General features: G+C 49.8%; 1 protein-coding gene and 1 long non-coding RNA gene across 3 annotated transcripts; one reads left to right on the forward strand and one right to left on the reverse strand.

Moving 5' to 3' along the window:
• Nucleotides 1-1,019: 1,019 nt before the first annotated feature.
• Nucleotides 1,020-15,013, reverse strand: LOC113954850. 2 transcript variants are annotated; one of them, XR_003530352.1, is made up of 8 exons: nt 14,795-15,013; nt 14,440-14,562; nt 9,985-10,093; nt 9,518-9,605; nt 8,732-8,810; nt 5,430-7,834; nt 3,992-4,107; nt 1,020-1,225 (listed from the first exon to the last, which is right to left on the reverse strand). It is a non-coding gene; the product is annotated as an uncharacterized LOC113954850 (long non-coding RNA). The 2 variants fall into 2 exon arrangements; XR_003530353.1 differs by lacking the exons at nt 1,020-1,225; nt 3,992-4,107 and having other exon boundaries at nt 4,695-5,536; nt 5,678-7,834.
• On the forward strand, nt 13,302-16,508 carry IL10 (interleukin 10). The gene is made up of 5 exons (XM_027659670.1): nt 13,302-13,531; nt 14,836-14,898; nt 15,154-15,306; nt 15,917-15,982; nt 16,271-16,508. Exons 1-5 carry the CDS (start codon nt 13,373-13,375, stop codon nt 16,361-16,363), a joined length of 534 nt encoding a protein of 177 aa, XP_027515471.1. The 5' UTR covers nt 13,302-13,372; the 3' UTR covers nt 16,364-16,508.
• Nucleotides 16,509-27,299: the final 10,791 nt, after the last annotated feature.

Here is a 27,299-nt window from a genome sequence, read left to right on the forward strand (position 1 = left end):
CTTCTTGGACTATCTGTGCCCGGGAAGGATGGTCAGGTGGACTTAGAGGGCATGAGGGTGGCAAAGTCACCTCTTTAATCCCACAGCCAACCTCCAGAGAAGGTTCCTGTTGAGAGCAGCAGCCCCAGCATGCACCTCTTGCAATGCAGGTGTATCTTGTGCCACTGCCTGTGGGCCAGGGCTGTTCTGTACAGTTTTGCTGGGTGACTAATTTATTGATAACCAAACATATATCCATCACCAGGGAAGACTAGGCAAATGGATTTTATGCCCAGGCTAGTCATAGTATTGCACAGAGCGTTGCTGAAACTGCCCCAAATGCACCCAACGTGCCTCCCTCCCGCTGCGCCTTCGCCCTGTAAATCATCCAAAGGGCAGGTCCAAATCTGCAGCAGGTTGCATTTGCCCCTGCTGAGGTGTTGGAGGGATCTGTGAAAGCACAAGGCTGTTAATCCCTCCCTTCCTCCCCCAGTTCCCAGCTGCTGCCTGTAATTGCAGCAAAAGTTTTGCTTGGAGCAGAGGAAGTGGCAGCAGCATTCCCAGGAGCCTGGTGCACACCCAGCCTGGATGAAGAAACAAGGGAAGGGATAATGAGTTCTTACTTCATTATGTAAATGGCAGATGACAAAAAGGGATTTCTTTTTATTTTTTTTTTTTCCTTTTGGTAACTGAGCTGGAGCTCACAATGGGTCAGTCGAGTGCCAGCAGGCAAGAAAGAGTCATGGGTTAAAGACTGCCAGGCAGGTGGAGGGGAGATTTGGGGTTGATATGGGAACAGGAGGGAAATGTTGTATTATCAGGGTCCAGGGCCTTGCCACAGACCTGGCTGGGTGTCCCTCAGGATGGTATCAACAGGGATCACAGAATGGTTTGGGTTGGAAGGGACCTTAAAGGTCACCTGGTTCCATCTCCTGCCATGGGCAGGGACACCTTCCACTAGCCCAGGTTGCTCCAAGCCCCATCCAACCTGGCCTTGGACACTTCCAGGGATCCAGGGGCAGCCACAGCTTCTCTGGGCAACCTGTGCCAGGGCCTCCCCACCCTCACAGGGAGCAATTTCTTCCCAATATCTACTCTAAACCTCCTCTCTTTCAATTTAAAGCCATCAGCATGCATTGGACCAAGTCCTGATGGAAGCAAATCACCTGGCTCTCACCTACCTACCAACTACAGCAACATGAAAATATCCTCAGTCAAACAATGAAACAACCATTTCTCCTTTGCTCTGGGAAGGAAGAGGAAAAAGAGAAATAGGGATTTCTGAAACTCAGCCGTGTGACGCTGCAGATGAGCTCAGACAGTAAAATGGGAAGAGACTCCCCCAGGCACTCTCAGAATAGTTAAACTTTTCGGGTACTGCAGCACTGGGAAGGGAGCAGGAAAGCGGTCCTGTCCCCAGGAACATTTCCAGGCAACTCCCGGCTAACGGGGGAGGGCTCCTCCCTCGGGATTTTATGGCAGGCACGTTATGACAGGGCACACTAAAAGTAGTTACAACCCGAAGAACAAGCAAAGGCAGCAGAGAGGGTTGTGAGCCAGCCGCCACCGCGCTCGGGAATTAAAACTAAGCCCCGTGTATCATTAGCTTATCTCAGAAATCATCTCTGCGGAGTGCGGGGCGAGCGGCGCAGCTCCTGCACCTCCCGCATCTGCTGCGCTGCGACTCAGAAAGGCACAAAAGGGGCTTGCGGGGTCGAAGGGAATGTCCCCAGCGCAGCTGGAAAATAACCCTGGGAGCATCCCCTGCCGGCTCTCGGCAGCTCCGGGACGGATATTGAGGCTCACCCTGCCCAGCCCCGCTGGCACCGCGCAGAGCTGGCACCGCTGCTGTGGCAACGAAACATCCCCACAGCGGCAAAACGCAGGAGACTGCTGCGGCCAACTGGAGTGACTAACAGGGCAGACAGTCCTGGAGAGCCCGGCAGCGTGACAGGAGACCAGACACTTCATCACCGGGTGCGTTGGGAAACTCAGCAGCAGCTCCCAGCCCTGCTCCAACGCAGGGAAGGGGAGTCATCCCTGTGCATCCCACCCATGTGGAGTTACTGCACTCCCGCTGCCTGATCCAGCCCTGACCCAGCTTAATTCATTTCAAATAGGTTTGTTTTATTCTAAAAAAAAAACCAGCACCAAAGCCTTAAAAGTATATCACCAAACTGTTCTGACCTCAAGGATCTGCTGTCAAGGACTGATCCCACAACACCCTCAACATTAGGTTTCCAGTAAAGTGTTTCAGAGTGATAAGGCACCAGTTTCAATAGTGCATTTCAATGCAGTTTCATGCAATAAGAAGTTCTGATAGCACTCTACAGTGTTGGTTGGTTTATCATTCTTTGTCATCACCCATATTTCACAGCAGCTTTAGGTAAACCATTGTTTCAGATCTGAGGGTGATAATGGTTTGTACACAGATCCCCGGACCTAGAGAACGTGAGTGACAGAAATGCTCTCAGAAATTTTAATAAAGGGGAAAATTAAGCGTTAATAACAACATCCAGCAGTAATATCTGAACTCAGGAACAATTCCTCATATCCTTCAGGAAAAGATCTGCAATATCCAACTTGGCCACATGAAACAAGAGTACTTCTAGGATGTTACACCTCTCCTTGTAATACTGTTGCTCATCAAAACCCCTGTCAAAGAATTGCAATTATTGTTCCACAGGCAGAGGAAAATGTTTCTACTTGTTTTGTATGCATTGGAGCAATTTCTTACACACTTGCAGTGGGGTAAATTCTGAGCCAGCCCTACCCTTATCATAGCTGGGAGTTAATGGGAAGGTGGGCTGCAGGGTGGTGCTGTGCTGTAGCTCAGAGTAGCTCTCAGCACCTTAAAAATCAAAGTTTCATTGTCAAGCAACCCGGAGCCAAAATCTCCTTTGAACAAGCGCTGATCTGTCACGATCCTCTTGAACCCATGGGCTGACACCAGCACCCGAGAGATGTCACCCATCCCAACATCACCGTTTTCACGAGCTCCTCACTGACACCCTTCCCTCTCTGGGATGGAAACGCCCTCTCCCAGCCCTGACAATCAGATTGCTCTTCTACTTTTCCCCCCTCTTAATTAGTGCAGCTCGTTATGGGCAGAGAGCCGGGCTGGGGCTGGGTGAGGGCAGGGCCGGCAGCCCCAGCCCTGCAGTGCTGCTGACAGAGGTACAAAAAGTGTTTTTCTCAGTAAACTCAACAAATGACTCAGGAAACTCCGCGAGGAGTTATCGGCTGAGAGGCGTGGTACATCGTGTACCCTCTCCTCAGTCACGTTTCTAACCATAACCACTCGAATAATTCTGAAGATCAAACACTTGAGTGCTGCCTCGTAGGGAGCAACAGGCTGAGCACGGCTCGGCTTAGGGAAATGTGATTTTTGTTCAGCCAAGCCCAAGAGACACCCAAAGCCATGGGAGCAAAAGCTCAGGCTGATTTCCAGGATCCCTTCCCTCAGGCTGGTTTCCAGGATCCCTTCTCAATTGGCTCTCTGTGCCCAGGATTCCCAGCAGTTTTAGGACCTCCCCTCAAGGGCAGAGCATCTCCTTTCCCGGTGCTGAGGGACTGGGCAATGTCCTTCATCCCAAAATAATGGGGGAATCACCCTGATTTAGGGCATCACCCATGATTGTCCCTCTGGGGCTCTTCCTGCCACTGTGGGTTACCAACAGCCCAGTCCAGGTGCACGACTCCCCAGAAAGGGGACAGTGCCACGTTGCCCAGGGAGCATCACTCCTCTGCTGTGGGTGACCTTGGCATCACCTCATCCTCACTGGCTGTCCTTGCTCATGGTCAGCTCCCAGCTGGGCAGGGCTGCACATCACAGCAAATGCCACCTTGCCAGCCACCGCCCTCAGGGAGCAGATGTGACACTTGTCTGCATGACTCACCAGTGCCAAGGCAGGATTTCACCCAAAGAGGGTAAAGAAATCGCAAGAAAAAAAAAAAAAGTGCTTTTTTTCTTTTTTTTTTTTTTTTTTTCCCCTCCACCTCTAAGACTCACCTTTGTGGAAGAGGAAAAGCGTGGTGGAGGATCTTGTACATCAACATCTCTTCCGCAGAAAAGCGTCGATTTAGTCACCGGGGTGGGGGGTGTTGAAGGTTAGATACTTGTTTCCCCTGCTTCGATAAAACATGAACTCATATTTTGGTTATCATAAATGGCATCTTCCCCAAAGGGAAATGAACATTTCATGTCTTTAGAGTTAAATAATTACAGCTCAAGAGCAGCTCCTGGAAGCTTTTTTTTTTTTTTTAACTATCCAGCACTTGGTTTTCAGCAGCCACCTCTGCGTCCAGGTGACTGGAGACAAAGTGCCCCTGGGCTCAAAACCGGGGCAGTTCATGAGCTGTGGGATGCCAAGGACCAGCCCAAGGCAGCTCAACAAACCCCTGCTCAGTTCAGGGACTGTCTGGAGAATTAAATTAATCTTGGGGAAATTTTCATCCCAAAACTGCAACAGCTCAGGAGTCATCCAAGACGCTTAGAAGATGCTACTTAGGTACATGCAACACTTTTGTGATCAACTCATAGAATCATGGAATGGTTTGGGTGGGAAGGGACCTTAAAGCTCATCTTGTTCCACCTCCTGCCACGGGCAGGGACACCTTCCCCTAGCCCAGGTTGCTCCAAGTTTATCCAACCTGGCCTTGGACACTTCCAGGGATCCAGGGGCAGCCACAGCTTCTCTGGGCAACCTGTGCCAGGGCCTCCCCACCCTCACAGGGAAGAATTTTTTTCCTAATATCCAATCTAAACCTACTCTCAGCTTGAATCTATTTATTTCAACAAGATTTCCCAGTCAGAGAACAAAATTTTCATGTTGGTTTTTAACTCTTTTTCCCCACCACGTGAAGCAAATTGGTTATTTCAGCAAAAATTGAGGCACAGTTGCCTGAAAAGAACTTCTCTGCCTTTGAAGGTCAACAGAAGGACCCAGGAGAGAACAATGTAAAGCCCAACACCCCATGACAGGATTTGCACCAGCCTCCAAATGTGTGAGTATTTCAGACTCAAATCTGCCAACCAGATTAAACACGGGCTTAATGAATGAGGCTTTTGCAGTTTCCAGGAGGTTTCAGAAGCTTTTTGATGTGGCCATCTGATATATTAGCAATGGCTCTGCTCTTAGAACACACCATACCCATGTACAGAAACTGCTGAAGTGCAGTCAAGACTTGCCTGAGAAGTGCCTGTGTTGGGAGGACCAACATTTCACCAAGAAACGAAACTTTCTTGAGAGGTCTTTCCCAGGGAGAGAGCTGTGATCAGTGGATATGAAGAGTGCTCTGAGCAAATCAAACTTCCACTTTTCGAAGCCATGAGAAGCCCCCATGAACATCTTCCCTGCAGACTTTACATTTGTTTGCTGTGCCTGCTTCTAATTTTAAACTTTTTTTTTTTTCCCTCTCTTATATTTAGCGCCGCAATCATAATTCACATTACCAGGTATCAGGTTGCTCCACTTGTTCCGGGCATTCCCAGGCTCCTGTGGACACTGGGTTACCCTGTGGATAAAGCAAGTTTGCCCCTTGGAAAGGGCCCAGTCTAAAAGAGATAAGGAACCAAAGAGGAGACAAAAATAAAATTAAGTAAAATCGAAGAAAATAGCTGATTCCAAGGGTAGGGATTTTTCACAGTGAGCCTGGAGATGCCCAATTGAACCCCATGGATGCCCCCATGACCCACAGAAGAGCTTGTGCAGGCAGCTCTGGGGGGCTGTTCCCCACCAACGGGCTTGTCCTGGGAGAAGACTTGTCAATATTTAGAAAACTAAAGCTGAAATTCTTTACTTTGGTGATTCAACAGTCACAGAAAACAGTGTTGGTTATCAGGTGCTGCCTGCAGCACGTGGAGATTGACAAAGAACAACAACCCAAAGGACAGAACAACACGTGCCAGAGTTACCAGGGCTGATCATCTGCACTCCTAGGACACGGCAGCAGAGCAAAGACTTTGCTGTGCAGGAGCCACAGGGGCTGCTTTGTGGTGAAATATCCCCCCAGAGCCAGAGCTTTGTATGGTGTGGCTTTCCAGATTTCCAGATTATTCTCAGAAGGGAAGAGGAACATCCTTCACATTCGCTGCTGCTGTGGCTGTCACAGGAGCAATGACAGCAGCACCACCAACACTGCTGGGACCAGCACTGGGCTCTGGGCAGCTCGTGGCAGATGCCAGACCACGGCCTGCTGAGATGCACATACCCATCACCCAGCTCTTGTATTCCTCCCACCCTTGTTTTTGGAAGAGCTAAAAACTGGTGTGATAGCCGAGGTCAGGCAGGACATTTCACAGGATCATCCGGGTTGGAAGAGACCGTCAAGGTCACCCGGTCCAACCATCAACCATAACCATGATCACCCCCAAACCATATCCCCAAGTGCCTTTTGACAGAAAACCAGGCTGTGCCTCAGGCTGGAGCAGGTGATGAATCCAACTGTCCCACACAGCAGCCGGGTTTGCCCCCGAGGGTGAAACGTGCTGACAGTGCAGGCAACAAATGAAGCCTGAGAGAGAAGAAACTGAGAGCTGGCTGCCATCAGCTCTGGCTTTGAATTCTCTGGGGAGCAAATGAATCACTCCAATAGCCAGGCAGAGCTGTCATAGATTTAGCTTTCACCAAAACTGAAACTCGTGTTTCAGTAAATTGGCCGTGGATTCACGACGCAACCCAGAGCCGGGTTTCGGTTTTTGGCTGGGTTTGAATCGTGTCCGTCTCAATTTCACAACCAGGAGGAGCCAAAGCTGGTTTCTCCGGGGCTGGATGCACGTGAACACACACACAGAGGCACCTGGGGAGCCCTGCTCCAGCTCTGGGGCAGAGAGAGATCAGGACTAAGAGACACCTGGCACCTCACAGCCACTTGGCTCCACTAATTCCTACATTATTTGATAAAACAACCTGTGGAAATGAGAAAAACTGGGAAAATTGGCCAGTGTTTGCTTCTAGGCATGAATTCCTGGAAAGCCAGGCTATGAGGCAAGGTTAATTTTTCCAGAGGTTCATCCTCTTACCAATTCCCCTGAAAAGCTCTGCCTGAGCCTGGCACACGTGGCTCCACCAGCCTGGCCTTCTGCTAACCAGTGTCCTCTGATCTCGGTGGAAAACTGAAGACTTGGTCCCTTGCAATGCATTTCCTCACTGCACAACCCCTTTTAGTCATAAATATAAATCAGGGCCACTGCAAGGCCTTAATTTGACTTCTTATTTCCAGCAGACACACTCCTGGCCACTTCTGAGGAGTGGGAGATGAAGTGCCCATCTCTCCTTTCCTGACAGGCAGGGACAGCCAGCAGAGTAAGTTCCCTTCAGATCTCTTAATTTCTTCTTTTTTTTTTTTTTAATCTTCTTATTTTTAAACACTGTTTTCAGCCAGAGGGGTTTTCCACCATTCAGCTTCATCTTCCACTTCCTGGTTACAGCCCTCAGAAGCAACAGGGAAAGCAACAACCAAAATAGTCACAAGTGCCTGATCCTGTTAATGAAGTAAATCTTCCTCAGACTTCCACAAAAAGATAAATCCCTGGCAAAGTGCTGAGGAAGCTCAAGGAGACCAGTGCTGAGCAGAAGTGGAGCAGACACCTCAGCTCCCCTGGAGAGCAGCAGGTCATATCCCTGGGAGCAAGAGGATTTTGGGAATGGCTTTTCAGTGTCTGAACTCTACTGCTTTCATAAGTCAAGTTCACCCTTCATGGCAGGGGGGAAGCTGGAAACAAATGATCTTTAAGGTCTCTTCCAACTCAAAGCATTCTATGATACCATGGTGGTTTTGGGTCTTAGTAGTTAAGATGAAGTAATTAAGATACTTGGCAGGGGAAACAGCCAGGTTGGATTACCTGCTCCCTCTGTGGAAAAAAAAAAAAAAGAAAAAAGGAGAGAAAAAAAAAAAGGAGAAAAAAGAAAAAAAGAGAAAAAGAGAAAACAGAAGGGAGATCTGAACACGTGGAGGTAGGATGTTGTAAACAACACATTGTAAAGCCTCTGAAACCTCTGAAAAGCACATCTGATGGATCATTTTTTCATAAATGATTTTGGAGCAGAGAGACATGGGAAATCCCCTGGCAGCCCTGGGGATGCTGCAGCATCCCTTGAGCACCAGGCATGACCCACCAGCACGTGCACCAGGCATGACCCACCAGCACGTGCAGCATCACCATCCACGGCACGTGCTCGTCTGCAGCTTGTGGGGCGGCAAAGAAAGCCCAGGATTTCTAAACCCACGGCGTCAGCTGCCTGGCACCACACAAAAAACCACCCCAAAACCCCACTGGGTGAGTGGCCCAGCCTGTTGTTGGCTCCAGGGCGAGGGCCTGATGCTGCTGTGGAACGTGAGAGATGCTGGGTCTGTAATTTACCTCAGAGGCATGTTGTGCTTTGCCTTATCTGATCTCCCAAACCCTGATAACCAGTTTCTGTCTTATGACCCTTCATCACTAGAAGTACTTTGTATTTGTGTTATTGGTCAGGGTGTTGGTGCTAAATCATGACAAAGGCAATATTTTCCAGAAGATCCACCTCCCCCCACGCCCCCCAGTAATACCAAAACTAGAGAAAAGAAACTCCTCAAAGCAGCACTTGTGCAATGAGCTGCCCAAGGGAGGAGTTGCTCAAAGTTGGTTCTGTAGAAAGCACAAAAAAAAAAAAAAGGCAGTGCATGTGATATTTGGTTAATGGATTGTAGATTCAGGGGGGGTTTTTTTGAAATACTTTTACACTCTTAACTTACCTGCAAACAGACTCACCTGAGACAACCTCGTCCATCCTCCCAGAGCACACACTCCTCGCTCCTAAAACCCCAGTGCTGAGATCCCCTGGGTTTCTCTAAGGACACAAACAGGGCTGTGAGCATCAGAAAACTCCTGTCAACAGCTGATTTCAGGAGAAAATAAAAGAGGTGAGGGATAATAACACCTCTGTTTGCTTTGCAGAGTGGGAAATAGCCCCATGTGGCCAAGGGCCTGATCTTACATCAATGGGCTCATCAGAAGGCCCAGAGACAAGAGGGTCTTTCAGCAGCACTGAACTCACCCACAGCTCTGCAGAACCCTCACAGAGTGACTTAAAATGGAAAAATACATGTAAAACTGGGAATAAAGCACAGCTCACTCTCCTAGGTTGGCGGAGGGCACCCTGGAATTCCAGGGTGGGGTATTAAGCAAGGATGTTACTCAATCTCTGCCTTAAGATGCAGCAGAATTCCAAATATTGTGAGTTTGATGCGTGCAATTACAAAAGTGCAAACATTTCTCAGTGAAGTTAATCACCAAAACACTGAATCTACAGATGGGAGCAAGTCTCCATCACCTGATTTTTTCATGTGACACTTCCAGCCTGATTTAGATCAAATTGAAGTTCTGGACTTTCTAAGAACTTCTTATATAAGGCTATCTCTGTGTCATACTAGAAGTCAGATTAAAACCACGATAACATCTTCCATTCATGATTAATAACCTGTTTCTGGACACTTGAATGTTACAAGATAAACCAGTGACATGGGTTAAATTTCCAAAGAGTAATTTGGGATTTACCTGCCGAGGTCGACGTGATTCACGTCGCAAATTCCGACAAGGGTGGTAGAAAGCAGGTCTCCAGATGTGAAATATCCAACGTCATGCCCTGCCAGCACAAAAAAAAACTCCTGAGGAAAAAAACCAGACAGTCCAGTTGATGCTTCATCAGGAACTGTTAGTCATCAGTGGAGATGAGAGAGAGAAAATGCCAGCGCTTCAAAACTGTTCTTTGCACAAGGTGAATGAAAGGCCACCAAGCCTCTGCTTCCCCCAGGGCAGCACTGGCAGCAGATCTTGCAGATCTGAAGGGATGAGAAACGGGGAACTTTTGAAAAGGAAAGAAAGATTCACACCACTGTGACAGCCTGGAAATCTAGGGAGCCCTCTGGGTTATGTCTAGAGTAGATAGTGCAGAAAATCACAGAATCACTGAGGTTGGAAAAGACCTCTGAGATCATCAAGTCCAACCTGTGACCGATCCCCACCTTGTCAACCAGATCAGAGCACTGAGTGCCGTGTCCAGTCACTCCTTAAACGCCTCCAGGGATGGTGAGACACCTCCAGGGATGGTGTTTCACAACACACAATGTCCCTCTGCCCCAGAGCAATGACAGAGACCAAGAAGGCAAAAAAAGAAAAGCAAAAATTTGCCACCTAAAAGCTTGCCCACATGAGAAAAGCCCCTTTAATAAGCAGGGTGAGGTGCCACCCTGCTCCAGAGGACAGGACCCTGAGGACTCCCAACCCCCAGTCCCACCAGTGCAGCCTCACCCAGTGCAGGGTGCCCAGGATGATGCCCAGGACAAATCTGTCCTCGTGCCACACTGTGGGGGAAAGTATTTGCCCAAAGGCCTCTGTTTTAGTGAAGAAACAGCATTCTGCTGCCCTGCTGTTTCCTGTGAACCTGCCGCTCTCAGAAGCTCGTGGGAGGTGGGTAAAAGTGCACGAATGGCTTTTGAGTAACACATTTTCCTTCCTGAAATCTTCTTGGCAAACATGAAAGCTGTTTCCTAAAGGTTTAGAAGTACACCCACATCCCCCGGACACTCTTTAGGAAAAGGTGCTTTATTCATTCATGAAGCACGTTGTAGTAAGTGCAGAGTCAATGCCTTTCCACAGCAGTAAGCAGGGAGTGAGTCAGAGCGAAACTGCACCGTCAAGATCTCTGACGTGGCGAAGGAAACACAGGTAAACACAGCAGAGAATCACCCTGCACAGGCCAGAGTTTCCTTTGTGGAATGGGCACATTCTGGCTTACGCTGGTAGCGACCAGAAAACACAGAGCAGGTTCCAAAACAGGGAGGAGGGGACGGCGCGAGGCCGAGGAGCGCCCGGCGCGCGTCGGGCGTCAAACGAGTGACTTCACGGAGAGCCACGGGTTGCTCAAAATAAGAGAAGTTTGGAAATGAGCACTCAGCTCCTTGGCAGGATGGAAGGAGGCTTCTGGTGCTGCTGCAGCACCAGCTCCTCCTGATGCCAGGGGGCATTGCCAAAGCCTTGCAATCCATGAAAACACCAGCACCTAAACCTGCAGCTGAATGTCCACTTTGCTGCAGGGGACCAGTCCAAGCTGCTGTTCTGAACAAACTGAACTGTGAGGTTGAAGTTCACCTTGGCATGGCAGAATTTGCACATTAATAATTTCGAACTGCTAGAATTTTATTCTAGAATGGACAGGTTGTGATATGAAACTTAAATCGGATTCTGTTCACACATCTGTTACCTCGTGCTTACATCCTGAATGTTTAAGCAGTTCATACACTGTTTAATTAAGTCATTGCATGGTGACTTAATGTAGGTCATCACACCCTTGTAGGGTGGGAGACAAGAATTTTTGAATTTAGAATTTGGAGGGAAGTGCCTGGGGCTGCATCCTTCACCCAAGGGAGTGGGTTTAGCTCCAGGATTTGGCGCAGCACACTGGCTCCTGCCAACATCACACTCAGTGACTTTATGTATCAGCCTCAATACCCTGATGAAGCTTAAACAGCTGTCCAGCTCTTGGCACTGAAGATTTACTGACCCCTGGCAGGTTCAAGTTAAAGCAAAGGAAGCAAAAAATTTCCCCGGGAAAAAGTGGGATCCTGCCAGTGAAAATCGAGCTTAAAACCACCGGGTTTTGTCCAAGTCTTCTGCCCTTCTCCTTTCTGATGCTTCTGCTGCCAGCCAAGGGGAGAAAACATGTGGCTGAGTTAGGACAGGGAAAGAAAAAGGGGTCACCCAAAACATGACACACGCCGTGATTCAGATGCACTGTGAGCCTGCAGTGATTCACTGGGACCTCACTTCCCCAGCGCCCCTGGAAGAGGCACCAACAACCAAAAAACCCAAATCACAGCCCAGAAGCCCTCACTGTCCCCCTCAAACCCTCCAGTTACTGGTGCTTCATCTCCTTTCCCCTGACTCACACATACGCACACCCCAAACATTCCTCTCTTTTACTTGTAAAAATAAACAAATAAATCTCAGTGCACAAGAACAAACAATACTTCGCATTTTTCCAGCATTTTTCTTGCAACAAGTTCCTAAACAGAGGTCTGGAAACTCAACCTGAAGGAATCTCAGTGTGATGGAGGAGATGAGAATTTAAGGGATTTGTTCCCTGCTGGAGGCAGGCTGGGAAGAACGAACTATTTCGAAATAGCACAAGGGATTTTAAATAAAACCCTCTGATTTTAAGAAAGCTAAATTTATTTCCCCTTTCACTTTTTGGATACCAGATTCCCAAATTAATAAGTGAAATCTTTATCACAAGGAAGTGGAGGGTGTGTGTGGACTGATTTATATAGAAAGAGACCAGAAAAGAGAGGGAAGCGGAAAACGAGGAGACGTCAGAGGAATTATCTCCAGCTCTGAAGAGGCAACTTTATCAGAGCTGGGACAATAAGTCCCAGTTAAGACAGGACACAGAGTCTTTAGAGCCAGCACGGGACTCCTTGGATGGGGCTTCTGTCCATTTCTAGGAAACTAAATGGGATTTAAGAGCCTGAAATATGGATATTCATTACCTGCTTGTGCATTTTAACCCCATAAACCAATGTTAAAACAGGGGCACAAACTCTGTTCCTGCCCTGCTGTTCTGGGGGAGCCCAGAGGGACTGGAGCAGCCACATCCATGGCTGAGCTCTTCCATAACATCCCCATCCATCATGGAACTGATCCCGTTAGCATCCACACACTTCACCAGCTAAAATTTGGGAGCGCAGCCTTTGAGCTTGAAAATTCACATGGGCATTGGCAGACACATGCATTAACTGAAAAAAAAAAAATCTAATTAAAAATGAAGATTTCAGATGAGTATGTGTATTTGCAGATTAACTTTCAAATGCCAAAAAAGGAGACAGTGTGTTTGTACAGGTACACGAAAAGCAAAGCTGCTGAGTGATGCAATGCTGCAGGTTTCATACAAAGATGTAAAAGTAGCAACACTTTTTTTCATTCCAAGGATAGGACATTCATCTAAATATAAAAAGTGACTGTGAGAATAAAAAATTAACCTCACACAGCACCTTGGCTTCTTCATGTGTCTGCAACTTTCCTCTTCAGCTACATTTAAATTTACAAGAAACAAGTAATGAAAAAAAAAATTGCAGAGTCTAAGCACAAAAGAATTGATGGGGTGTGAGGAGAGGAGGGAGGTCAAGAGAACAGGAAACCCAAGTTGACGGGAAACCCAAGTGACATTTGGGTTTAATGAATGACTTAAAACCCCAATATTGCTCGTCAGGAAACGGGGGAGAGGAAATGGAGCCATTTTTTGAGAGTATAAATGAGGGGCTCCATCAAGGTGAAAGCTGCAGATCTGGCTTTATACCCTCCTGTGAAATCCACCCGAGAGCTGGACCAAGAGGGAAGCAGCCCCTTTCCCACAGCATGAGAACCTGCTCCAGCTGCAAAGCCATGCCCATCCTGCTCCTGCTGCTCCTGGCTGCCGGCGCCCGCTGCCAGCCCTCCTGCCTGCACTTCCCCCAGCTCCTGCCTGCAAAGCTCAGAGAGCTGAGAGTCAAGTTTGAGGAAATCAAGGATTATTTTGTAAGTACAACCCCGCTCGTTTCTTCGCCTCTCTGTTTTTGCAAAGTTCAGTGATTTGGAGGGGAAGAGCTTCCTCTCTGCAGAAATGATTTGGTGCGTGCGTTGCGTTACGGGTGAGCAAGAGAAGTTCGGTTTCGTTGCTCACTGAGAGACAGCACACGAGGGTTTTCTTCCTAGTTTTAGTTACAATGAACTCGAGATTTCATAACGAAGCTTTGTGAACCTTAGCAGCCAGACTCTTCCCGCTAAATTAAATCCCACCAAATTAATCACTGGATTAACGGGAAGGAAATTGTCCTTCCTTCGGGGCAGCGAGGTCCAGCCTCGCCTCGATGCTGGGTGAAAAGGGAGATCTTTTGCTACAGGCTTTTGCTTTGAAAGGACCACAAAAGCGTGCACAGGGTATTTTATGGCTGGAGAAACTCCACAGTAACTGGATACCTGCTTTGGTGTCTGTGCTCTGCTGAGAAAACAGCACAAGATGCACTCAGAGCATCTGTCATGGCATCAGTACTGACAGAGATGGTTGGTCACATCTTTGTTGCTGTTTTGGTTGGTGTCAGTGTGTTTTAGCAATAAAACAAGGTAATTCTCCAGATGAAATCTCAAACTAATGTCATGGCTTGTATTTATTATCAAACGAGTGCAGCCAAGACTGTAAACATAAATCTTGCTGTAAATCTCCCAGATAACGTTTGGAAGGAGTATTTTTAACCTCTCAGGACAGCTTTTGAGTCCCTTGGTGCCCTAGGGTCATTCTTTGTGTGGTGCAAGCCCACCCCACTGCAGCTCTTTGGTCTTTCAGAGCTGCTGGTGCAACAGAGGCACCATGAGAACAAACTCCCTTTTTCCCCATCAACTGGAGAGTTACAGAGGTAACAAAACCCGGGGGATTAAACCCTCCTGACCTGGCAGACAGACTGGGGTGGCTTCCAGGGGCTGCCATTGCTTTGACACCTCTCTGGAGAGCGTTGCAGTCTCCAGCAGCACTCTGAGACAACACCCCGAGCAGCTGAAGTGAGTGTGTGGGGCTGGCAGCAGAGAGTTTCACATTGACAAAATCAATATCACTAAAGATTGTGATTTCATTGTCTTCCTGTCCTGACCCAACAGTCTTTATGCTGCAAGATTGTGGACCAAAGAACTGGTGACTCCTGTTCCTGGTGTCACTGTGCTCTGCACACACGTGTGCTGCAGTGAGAGCACAAATGCAAACAAGAAAAGGATCAGTTGATTGGACAAAGTGAAAAGAGAGTTGATTACCTGCCTAAAAAAGCTCACATTTCCATTGCATCCTCCCACAGCAATCAAAAGATGACGACCTCAGCATCCAGCTGCTCAGCTCCGACCTGCTGGATGAATTCAAGGTAAGAATCACAGCTCTCGTGTCTGAGTCCCTTCTCCTCCTCCATCCTTCGGCGGGTGTTTCATAAGAGAGGAAGCAGCCTGGAAACTGGGGCATTTCCTAAAGTCGCGCCAGGACAGCTCGGCAGCCCCGCAGTGACCCGTGTGCCCGCGGCGGGGCTGCCGCGGCTCCCCCCGCGCTGCGAGCGCTCCGACCGCCGGGGCGACTTTGATTTAAAACAACACTCCCCCAACCTGCTTCCCTCCTCTCGCCCCAGGGGACCTTGGGCTGCCAGTCGGTGTCGGAGATGATGGGGTTCTACATGGAGGAGGTGCTGCCCAGCGCCATGAGGACCAGCACGCACCACGAGCAGAGCGTGGGCGACCTGGGCAACCTGCTGCTGAGCCTGAGGACGATGATGAGGCGCTGTGTGAGTGGGGCTCAGCGTCGCGGGGACAGCCCCAGAGCAGCAGGAGGGTGGGCAGAGGGTCCCCAGGGGCAGGGTGGTGGGATGGTGGAAGGGTGGAGGAGCAGGGATCCAGGCAGGCAGGAGCTGGCAGGGCACACAAGGATGGAGTTTCTGCTCGCCAGGCTTGCATTAGTCAGTGATGATGCCCAGCAGCACCACTTGCAGCCAGTCCTGCACGAGAGTCTGGCTGAAGAGACAAGGGGAGGGTCTGTCCTTTACCTGGGGGCTGGAGCCACGTGGCTCTGCGATGATCCCTCCCAAACTCCCACCTGGTGCAGCCACGAGTCCATCTCCGGAATCAGACGGGATGAATCCTGCCCCGGGCAGAGAGCACCTCACCTGGGGCTGGCAGAAAGGGGCACAGGGCTGGGGGTCCAGGCTCGGTCACACTTTCAGCAGAACACGGTGCTAAAAAGCTCTAATTGCTGCCCCCGAGAGCTCCGTGGACACAGGGGGGGAAGGGGAAGGTGGGGAGCGGCACTGAGGAGGGGCAGGAGGACGGGAGAGCCAGAACCACACCCCGGGCAGGAAACCCCTGGGGCTGAAGCCGTTGTTTTTATCCCTTTTGCAGCACAGATTCTTCACGTGCGAGGAGAGGAGCAAAAGCATGAAGCACATAAAGGACACGTTCAGCAAGGTAAGGTCCTGCTCACGTGGCTGCAGCAAGGGGGAGGAACTCGCTGTTCCAGCAAGACAGAGATCTTACTGATGGCTTCAGCTTAGGAGGGAGAACCCAAAAAAGTCTTTAATGCAGAAATACCTGAGGCAGAGGAATCCAGAGGGTGGTGCTCAAGGGAGCAGCTGGTGAGTTCTCCCGGGAAATTGGGCAGAGAAGCAGGAGGAGGAGGGAGGAGAAGTTATGCAGTGATTGTACATCACAAATATCGTCACAGTCCCACTAAACAGGCTCGGCTTTCACCTGCAGATGAACCAGAACGGGATCTACAAGGCCATGGGAGAGTTTGACATTTTCATCAACTACATCGAAAAATACTTGACAATGAAGAGAAGGAACTGAGGACACCCCTTTTCCACACCAAATCCTGCTATTTGTTCAGAAATCAGGCCACAAGAGCTTAAATTATCTCAGGGTTCAGTTATGGGTCAATAACTTCCAGTTCACTATTGTATTTAAAAGTTATTTTTTTTAGAATTTAATATTTATTACTTTTAATACCTCAGTGTTAATGTTTACAATATGTTTTGAAGAAGAGCATGAGCTTGGAAAATACTATTTATTGTTCAATATTTTAATACTGTTTATCATAGGGCTACTTTATTCATAGCTTCCAAACACCCAAAGCAGCATTTTTCTGGAGAGCAGACAATGGACAGAGTTTATACTGAGTGAAATTCTACTCCTGATCAGGAGGAATTCCAGCTCTGAGATGAACAAAATTTAATTTTAAGTAAATTACACTCTCCTTATGTTCTATTTCTCTATTTATTTATGCAATCAGATGTTTTTATGTTTATGAAGGGGAGGACCTGTACTCCCATAAACACAGCAACAGCCCAGTTAATCTACCTCTAGACTTCAATGTATAGATTAGTCCAGATTAAAGGAAAAACCAAATAGTAGTAGGAATTAAATGTTTGGTTCTAATAGAACTTGGCTTAAATACTGCTAAATATCTGCCCTCCAGAGCTGCTGGGTTGGCCACTCTGCACTTTCAGAAGTTAATCTTACTATTTTCCAGTCTTTGATTGGGTTTTACTCACTGTTTTATTGTCTATTTTCTTTTCTAAGTTAGAGGATATTTAATTGACCACCATTTTAAGGTGGCTTGTGTAATTTGCATTCAAATCCATGAAGCTGCTTCCAGCACTGACAATACTGGGGTTTGGTTTCTAATCCCCACGTGCTGCAGGGGGGAGGCTGCAGGGAGAGCACCCCCAAAAGTGGCTGATTTTAGGGCTTACCTTCCTCCTCAGCCCAGTCTCCTGTGGGGGAGAGGGAAATGCCACAACCCAGAGGCATTTACTTCTAATATTTAGAAGTAAAAAAGCCCCAATACGATGAAACACTGCCAGTCTGCTGCTTGCTGTCCAAGTCCCTGCTGAAGAGAGGCTATTTATAGTGGATTTATTCTTTGTGTACATTGATGGTGACAGAAGGGCATTCCTGCTGGCAGCCTGCCCGCCTGGGAACTGGTTATCCCAGAGTTAGGGCTGGAATGCTGCTCCCTGGACCTGCTGAAAGCAGTGGGGTGGGCACGGGCTCAAGGGCAGCGTGGCAGCCAAACACTCTCAAACTGCAATTAAGCTTCTTACCAGGACACGTTAAGCTCCCCGTTGAGCCAACTCTGCACTTGTTTTTTCCACCAAACACCTTGATTTCCACGCTGGAGGAGAAGCAAGGACAGCCCTGGAGCCGTGGTGAGAGCCAAGAGCAACATCAGCTCCACTTCTGTGGGGGTCACGCTGGTGGGGGGGCTTCTGTCACTCTGTGAACTCTTGCCTATTTATCTGTATGAAAGGAAATCTTTTATTTTTGCTAATAAAGACCTCCTAATGAGCCAAGCCTCTGTCGTGTTCTTGCAAGCTGTTAACAGGACTGTAAATCAGCAGCAGAGCATAGATCCTGTGCCCAGTGTCACCGTGCTGGGAAAGAGCCCAGCGGGCACAGATCCAGGTGGGAAGGACCACCCAGGAGGAGCTGAATGCGTTAATGGCCAGGGAAGTGAGAAGACCTGAGGACCTCACATTTAAAAGCAAATTTCTGACAAAATACCTGGCAGTGATCTCCTACAGCAGAGAAACACCAGCCCCAAGGTACTCCATGGGTCACTCCAGCCTCTTCAGCCTCTAATTAGCAACTGTTTCAGGGACTGCCCTTTTCAGAGCAGCATTTACAGCTAACTAACTAGTTATGTGCCCAAATGTCGTTGATAATCACCAGGGCTTTCACATCCCTTCCTCTGGTTTACAGGAGAGAGCACTGCTGCCTCTGTTTACCTGCTGAGATGTTTTCAAATTCACTTCTGCTCTCAGTCAGGATGAGACCTTGATCCTAGATCAGACAGTAGATACCAGCTAAAAACCAGACTAACATAAATCAACAGCAGAACTGCTTGTTTTTCCCAGGCTGGAGGTTATGTATCTATGCAGGTGGATCCCTGTGCACATCCTGAACAAAACCCAGGTGGACATGGATGTGGGAATTCACAGCTCTGTTGTTAATAAACCCAGAATTCAAGCAGTATAACCATCTCCAAACAGCAGCCCAGCCCTGGTAGCTGCTGGCAGGTACCCACCGGGTCACATTCCTGTTTCACTTTCGAGCCTCTTTCGTTTTCACCCCTCTCAGCCCTTTACTCCAGGTCCATCAGACTCCAGGTGTTTGTGACAGTAGAGTTTCCTTCTTCACTGGATTGGAAGCAAAATCTTTTTACTTAATACCACAGTTTCTAAGCCAGTTTCTGCCCAGACTCCAGCCTGATGTGGGTCAGTGGAATCACTGACTTTGTCCCAGGAGGGGATTTTTGTTCTCAGCCAAACCTGCGCTGAGGAGCACTGCTTGAAGCTTCCCTCCAGGCAGGTCTGCTCCTCACGCTCCCCCAGCCCCTCTGCACCTATTTTCATCCCTTTTGTATAACTTTTCTTCCACAGGGAGGCAGGAAGCAGCTCTCAGAGCTGTCACCAGCTCAAAGCAGGAGCTCAGGGAGCCTCGTGAGCGAAACTGGTGCCTGGGCTCTGCCTCGCGCTTGGAAAGGGCAACGTCAGCTCAGCTGTGGAGAGTTTCTCAGTAAAGCTCAGTCACTCTGGTTAAATAACCACAGGAAGGAAGCAGATGGAATCCTCGTGCTGTACAGAGAACAAAGGTTTCCAGAGACCTGATGCCACAGGAGTTGTTTGATTCAGAAGAAAGAGGAGACGGAGCAAGTCAGCATTCCGGGTGGGATGGCTGCCTGCTCGTGGGGGATCAGCGTGGGAGAGGAGGTGGGGAGAGGCAGCTGAGCCCCTCTGAAGCAGAGCTGGGGAGCTGGAAGGACCACAGAGAGGGCTCCCAGCCCCAGTCACAGGTCTGAGCCGGGGGGACATTCCCTGCTAGATTCCATGCAAGCCACATGCAAAGATGTCTGTGCCATTTGTCACCAAAACAAGGGGATGTTTGTGTCATGACACAGATCTGGTGGGCAAAAGCATGTAAACATATCTCATCTCTGACTAAACATACGTATCATGTCTGAGAAGATTTAGGAAATCCCAGCAGAAGCCATCTGGGAAACCAAATGTCCCCTGGAGGAGTGACATTTCCAATGGAGGAGGAATCCCCGTGATTCATTTCTGACCATGTCATCCAGCAACATTTTCCCATTGCTGGACCAACCCTGTCCACAACAGCCCATCCCTGCTAGGATGCTCTGCTTAAATAAACCCTCTGGGGGTTTTTTTCCCTGAACTGGGAGAGTCAGGGCACTGTCACAAGTCATCCAGGCGACCCCTGGCACCTCCCTCCAGCCAGAATTCCAGCACCAGCATCACTCAGTGCCTCTCCAGGCTGCACCCTGACCCAACACCTATGTAGGGAGCAGGAAGACCCTTTGGGTCCCAACATGAACTTACACATGCCAAATATATCAGTGTTTGAAGGGGAAAACCAACAAAAACCAGTCTTTGAATGCAGCAGCACGATGCCATCACAGACTGAAGCAGCAGTGGGTGAGATGAGCTGAGCTGAGCTGAGCTGCAGCACTGGGTTGGGGTTCAGCCCTGCCTCTGCTGTGCTGGATCCCACCAGCTGCAGGATGAGACCCCAGGCACAGAATCACTGAGTGGTTTGGAAGGGACCTTAAAGATCACAGTAAAGATCACCCAAATTCCAAGCTGCCCCCGCCACAACCAGGGACAGCATCCTCTTGCAAGCCAAAATAGGACAGTGCTCCCCTGCAACCCCCTTCTGTGTTCAACCTTCTGCTTCCCCTGCAGCCCCAAAAGCTGCTGCATGGGGCAGCTGCGTGTCCCTTATCCCCCAGCACTTAGTGCTGAGGTAGTTCCTGCCAATCTCAGTGTCGGTCTGGGTGTTACAGTAACAGCACAAAACCATCGCCTAGATCAAAGGAGGTGGTTTTCTGGTTTTGTTATCCCACAGAAGCAAATGGTTTCCTTGCTGGGTATCTTCCCCCTGAGAGCACAGCCCGCTGCCTGATCAGCAGCCCCAGTGCCTGGGAGCCTGAGTCATTCACCTGACCTTGGCTGTGCTGACACAAGGATGAGCTTCCCACCAACCCAAAATCTGCATCTCCACCAGGTGCCACAGAGCTTTCTGTCTGCTGCAGGCTGCATGTGGTTAAAGCACTTCTCAGGTTAAAAAAAAAAAAAGTTTAAATAGTAAACCCTAGAGGAAAACAGAGTTGGTGTAAATACAGAGAACGATTATCAGACCTGCAGTTCCCTGCTTTTGAAGAGCAGAGAATCACCATTAGGCCAGAAACCTGCTGTGAACTCCATGACCAATCCAGACATCATAACACAGCCAACACTACATAAAAATCCCATTTCTGCCTCCCAGCCAGTCAGTCAGGGGAAAAAACGGTGGTTTCACAAGTGCTTTGGTTCAATTGCTGTAATTTGTGCACAAACACCCAGACAAAAAACTCCTGAGGACTCCAGAAGTCTCTGAGCATCAGCTGCTCCCAGGACATGAGAAAGTTTCACTTAAAATAAGGAGCATACCAAGGGCAGCAACATGAGAGCATCTGCTGCCTGGGAGAGCTGCTGCTTCTGCTTTTGCTTTTTTCTCTTTGGAAATTGTCCTCAAAGCCATAAGCACCCAGTGCTGGACAGCATGTACTTGCTGGCAGGAAAGTAATTAACCTTTGTCATCTCCTGTTGGCCAACATGGGGAGGGCAGACGAGCTGATCCCAAGCTGAGCACCGTGGTGGAAGTGTCTCCTGGACACAGCAGGACAGACAGACTTCTCCTCTCATGGGCTGGGATTGAGGGATGAAACCACACTGGTATCTTGGAATAGGAAAAAATTCTCAGTTGGCACAAAGCAGATGAGAACCTTCTCCAGGAGCCCTCAACCTCCCAAGGTGCCATGAGGACAAGGGACACGTCTTTTGGTGATAAGAGGGACCTTTAAGCACAAAAGGAGCAAAATCAAAACAAGCAAACTCTGGGTTTTTTTTGAACTGCAAAAGCTTTCAGAACTTTCCACGTTTTGCTGTGGTTACAGTTAACATTTGTCATTTAACTTCAACTGGCTGCAACCACTCAGCCCCACGCAGCTCCTGCCTCTCTGTGTCCTACATTTTGGCAGCTCGTGACCGAAATTGGGGCTTTTGGCATGAAAGAGGCCAGGTGGAGCAGCAAAAACAGGGCTGTGAACCCCAGCTGGGCACTTACATCACCCAGGGGAGAGGAGGGAAGCAGCACAGCCCCGGCTCTGCCACTTTCTCATCTCAGGTGGCGAGAGCCTGACTAATACCGGGTGCAGGAGGGCACAGGATCACTAAAGTCGGGGGCACAGTGCCACAGCTGCACCTTCAGTGCTCAGGGGGCCGGTTCTGGGAAGGGCTTGTCTCCATCTCCCAGGGCCAGCGTTCCTTGGGCCCGTTGGGGTGCAGCCAAAGGGCAGGACACCAGCTCTGAGCAACCCTCTGAGCCCCGGGAACCAGCACATCTCACCCCTCCCCCTGGGGCTCCACTTTCGGTGTCTCAGCAAGTGAAATCTAAGCCTGACACCCTTTCATCTGTGCTCTGGCTTTACACAAAAGCTGGAGCAGCAGCAGTTCCAGTTGTCTCATAGTGAGAGTTCAGGGGCACCCGTGGGGTGTAGCACACGTGGAGGGGCTGGGGGCTGCCCTGTCCCACTCTCAGCACTGCCAGGAGCCTTTTTGGCCTCAGTATCAGTGCAGGTGGCAAACAGGGCACCCACAGGGCTCCCACACGAGGCTGATGGTGGGTGCTCCTGCTTTCAAGAACCAACAACACTCTCTGTAAGGGCAGGCAGGTGCTGGTAGCATCAGCCTTGCCTGTGTCCCTCTCCAGGGACAGAACCCAGAGCTGCAAAGTGGGAACCCCACAGAGCTACAGGTTATACAGGAACAGGCTTTGCTCCTCTGGGAAGCCAAACAATTGTTCAGCTGTCACTTTGTGCTCTGCAAAAGCCCAGTCATCATTTTTCTAAAGGCTTTAAAGTCTGAGGACAGATTGTTTGGGAGGAAGGATTTCACCAGCTGCCCTGACATCAACTTTTCATCTCTCCTCTAAGGCTGCACAGCAGAGCTTGCCCTGACCCTTTTCTGAGCTCTGCAGGTTCCTCTCACAAATTCCTCTGCCCTCCAACCACATGGGAAGACACAAGTAGGAGAAAAGTTAGGTTAATAGATCCTAAAAAAAAAAATGAAGTCCTTAAGAACAAGCCAGCACAGTGATCATTGATCAGGCCCTGTACACAGAATTTCCACCCTGCTCCACCAGCAAGGGTCCAACATTCCAGTGCAGAGCTTCAGGAGTCACCCACCTCCCTCTCCAGGTGCAACACCAGGACTGTGAGGGGAAGGGGGTGTCAAGCAGCCCCAGGACTGCACCCCACGCCCCCCATCACCGGGTTACAGACAGTGGGTGGAAGGGCCCCCGGGTTATAGGAGCAGAAGGGATTCAGCCCCGACACCCCAACCGGGTGGAAACCTTGCACGATTCCTGCTGACAGTTTAGAGAAAAAAAAAAAAGAAACAAACAAAAACATTACAAAAGGGGTTATGGGAGCAGGAAAGCCACACCATTCCGCAGACAGCGAAGGGGGGGGTGGTTTGAGTGGTGCTGCAGAGACGTTTGGGAGCGAGGGGGTTCTCAGCAAGGCGCCCGGTTTCGGCGAAGCTCCGTTTCCCACGTGCCGCGCCGGGCTCCGCCGGCAGCCGAGCCCCCGGGAGCCAAGCCCCGGCTGCCCCAGAAGGTTTCACAATGACTCAGGGCCGGTTCCCTCAGCGGTACAGAACCCAGGCAGGCTGGGGGAGCAGCACCCGGCAGGAACAGCCGCCGCTCCCCGCGTTGCGCTGAATCGCTGTGTCCCGGCGCATCCTGGGGCTCCGGGGAGGAGTCGGCTCCAGGCATCAAAACTCAGCCCCGGGGAGGTTCATGAGCATGGAATCACAGGCTGGTTTGGGTTGGAAGGGTCCTTAAAGCTCATCTCGTTCCACTCCCTTGCCATGGGCAGGGACACCTTCCACTAGACCAGGTTGCTCAGAGCCCTGTCCAACCTGCCCTTGGACACTTCCAGGGATGGGGCAGCCACCACATCTCCAGGCCACCTGTTCCAGTGTTTCACTACTGTAAAAAATATCTTCCTCATATCTAGTCCAAATCCACCTTAGATTAGTTTAAAACCAGTATCCCTTGATGCCTCACGACAAGCCCTTTTAAAAAGTTTGTACCCATCTTTCTTAAAAGCCCCTCTAAATACTGAAAGGTGACAAAGCAGCAGCCTGACAACGTGAGGCCACAGAGATGCACGAACCCTGTGACACTTCTGAGTGCCACCCCAACCACCAATCCATTAATTTATGGCAGTCTGTGGTACAGAGGCACTGACTCGCTCTTGGGGCCGTTAGATGATGATGCAGAGGAAGGAAGGGGATTGAAATTGTTCCCATCCATGCCTGATCTTCAGATGCTTAAACCAGAGTGCTTCCCTGGGCTTTTTGATGGAAGAGGAGATGGAAATTTCAGGCCACAATGCAGGGAGATAACCCCAGATGGACAGGGATGGCAATCCAGCAGTTCAACCCAGGCAGTTCTCATTTTCTGCCTTGTGACCTGCTGCCTTTCATCTCTTGGCAGGGTCTCTCCACCATTTCATCACACCCTGAAGCAACAAAACCATCTCCTTTGCTCCAGGGCTGGACTACAAGGTTCCTTTCCTGGCAGTAGCACCGAGTTTACTTTTCCCTGAGCTGAAACTTCATTTCCTGACTCTTTTGCAATGCTGAGCCCAACTGCTGCGACCGGCACATCTCACACACCCTCTGCACAACCTGCCTCCTGCTCCTGCCTCTGCCAGACCTGCTCTGATTTTGCAGAGCACTGAGGAACAGCTTTGCCTTGCCCTGTTGGAAAAGCTGCTGCAAAAGTCTAGAGCCAGATTCCTGTGGGCCTCTTTTAACCTAATGGGACAATTTCTGGAGGGAAAGTTGCTGTTAGCAAAAAGCACATCTTGTTCCTTTGCTTTTACAGCCAGGTTTCCATTAGCACCCATCACTACCTGTCATTTTCCAACCAGTTCCAGACAGCCCTCAGCAGGATCCCTCCAATTCCAGGTTTGAGCAAGCCTGATGCCAACATATCTTTTATAAATCCAGCATTTTTGAGCATTAAGAAATTTAGCTGTGCTCATCCCAAGCTTCGCAGCAGGAAATCCTGACAATCCTCTGATGTGCCCGATCCTAACTCTTAAAAAAAATACAACCATCATCTGATTTTTCACAGGAATTTTTGCTTTTTTGAGTTGTCCATCTTACCAGCAGCTGTACCCAGGGTACAAACCAACCTAGGGCAGAAAGGCAACCAAGTCAAAGCCTCCTTGGCCAACAGAAGACAACAGGTGGCTGCCATTAGATTTAGAGCAGGTCTGCAAGTACTCAGAGCCCAGGCACAGAAAAATATCTAGCCTCAAGAGTAAATCAGTACAATAAATAGTAAATAACCCTCATAATTAGAAAACAAGGGGCAAAAGTGAAAACAGCAACCAGCTGAGTACTCCTCTGGTGCCATTGCACAATGTGCCTTCCTGTCCTGCACATCCACACAGGCCACAGAACGTTTTGTCCTCCTGGGGTTGTCCAGAGTTGACCAACACCACAGGAGCACAGCAAACCACCTCTGGAGGAAGGGGAGAGGACAGGCTGTCAGCCATCCAGGCTTCACCTCCATCCTTGCAAGAGCAACAGCTCTTTTCTTGTGTTGACAGACTAAGAACAGAGCCCTTCATGATTCATCTCTCCGGCAGCAGCAAACACCGATGATCGACCTGGAGCAGGGCCAGACTTTTGATCAAAATCGCCTCAATAGCGAGAAAAATATATTTTTTTTTTCCCCTCAGCAGGAAGTTTGCTGCTAAAAATAAAGGGTGAGGAGAGAGGGGTTATTTTCCTGCCAGCTACTGAAAATTAAAAATATTGCAGTGAACCTTTCACATATTCCTTCGGAGTCAGCAGGTCGTGCATCCCCAGGTTTCCGTGCTCTGTTCCCACCACAGCTGACTCCTGCAAAGAGCCATGGCCATCATCTCCCACAGGTCCCAGGCCAGCACCCTAATCAAAGATATACTCTCCTGGCTCCCCTTGGAGTGTTTTTCCCAAGGGTGACAGAACCACAGAATCCCAGAACGGTTTGGGTCGGAAGGGACCTTAAGGCTCAACTCGTTCCAACCCCCCTGCCATGATGTGCAGCATCAACCTCATCTCCCACAGCCAAAACCAGATGCCTTCCTGCTGTCTCTTCCATCCTTACCTGATCCCAGGAGCACACAGCCCCCCAGCATTCCCCCGGTTCTCTCCACTGTTCTCCAGCCGATTTATTTACAGTGCCTTGTGACCAAATCTGCCCCAAAATTTTGCTTTCAAACCTAAAGCAACAAAATCTCGCCCTGCATGAGTAAGCCCGCTCTCACCTGCCACCCACGCTGCCCCAGCTATTCCTTTTAGTATCAACAGCTTTACAGAAAACAGACCTGGGGTTTATCCACCCAGGCACTGAAAGCAGTGACAGAAAGAGAGAGTCTGGGTGCTGCAGAGAGTGCATGGCCCCTCTGAAGGGAGATTTCTGCTGGGGAGGGAGGAAAACGGAGGGTGGAGGGGGTGACACCATGGGCACCCCCTTCTCCAGGAGTTGGGATGTTCAGGAGAGCCGTGGGAGCTGCAGGATTACCCTGGGAGACCTGCTCTGCACTGATGGCTTCAATAATGCCAAAATGGGGGGGATGGAGTGGGGAACCAGCCCTGGGAGCAATCCCACAGCTGGATGGTCACTGGTGCTCGTTCCACGCTGCTCTTTCCTCCCCAAAACCAGACAGAAAACATTTCAAGCCGCAAACCTTCCCACTGGAGTCAAGATTTGTGTCAGTGAGCCCCGTAATTTCCAGAACAGGATCTCAGTAATAAAGGAAACCTGAACCTCAGCCCCCTGAGACGACCTCGGCGTTGGGTTCATTACCAGGATTACGTTTGTTTAGGAAACCTGTTCTTTTTTTCCAAAACGTTGAAGCTGCGCAAGCCCACGAGACCCTGTGGCTGCTGCGGGATGGAAAATCCTGCCTGTGCTTCACACCTCTGAGCTCTGGGCGTGTTGGTGCCGTCCACGTTTCCTCCCTGTGCACGCAGGCGTGAGGCACTGCCGGGCTGTGAGCTCACTGTTTTGGAACTCAGCAGCTGAAGACGCAGCTCCTCCCGGCTCGGCTTCCGCAAGGGAAGACCAGAGGAGGACTCTCAAGCTCCAGCTCTCTCCTCGCAGAACCTCTGTGGGATTTGACCCCCACTGCTGTACTTGCCCACCCCGGCAGCCCCTCAGCTGCTTAGAGTCACAGAAGGGTTTGGGTTCAAAGGGACCTTAAACCTCATCTCATTCCACTCCCTGCCCTGGGCAGGGACACCTTCCACCAGCCGAGGTTGTTCCAAGCCCCATCCAACCTGGCCTTGGACACTTCCAGGGATGGGGCAGCCACAGTTTCTCTGGGCAACTTGTGCCAGGGCCTCCCCATCCTCACAGGGAAAAATTTCTTCCCAATATCCAATCTAAACCTGCTCAGTTTGAAGCCATTCCCCTTTGTCCATACTCTTGTGAACAGAGCAGGGATGCGCAGGAGAACCATGAGAGTTGTGGCAGGACCATCCTGCTTCTTCCCCAAAATAAGCAGGAGGAGGATGAGGAGACCACTTCCTCCAGCTCCCAGCAGCCCCAAATCTCAGCACAGAGGTGACAGCAGGGACCGTGCACAGCTGGTGGCAGC

Source organism: Corapipo altera, unplaced genomic scaffold (assembly GCF_003945725.1).
Source record: "Corapipo altera isolate COAL_440 unplaced genomic scaffold, ASM394572v1 77b, whole genome shotgun sequence".
NCBI lineage: Eukaryota > Metazoa > Chordata > Aves > Passeriformes > Pipridae > Corapipo > Corapipo altera.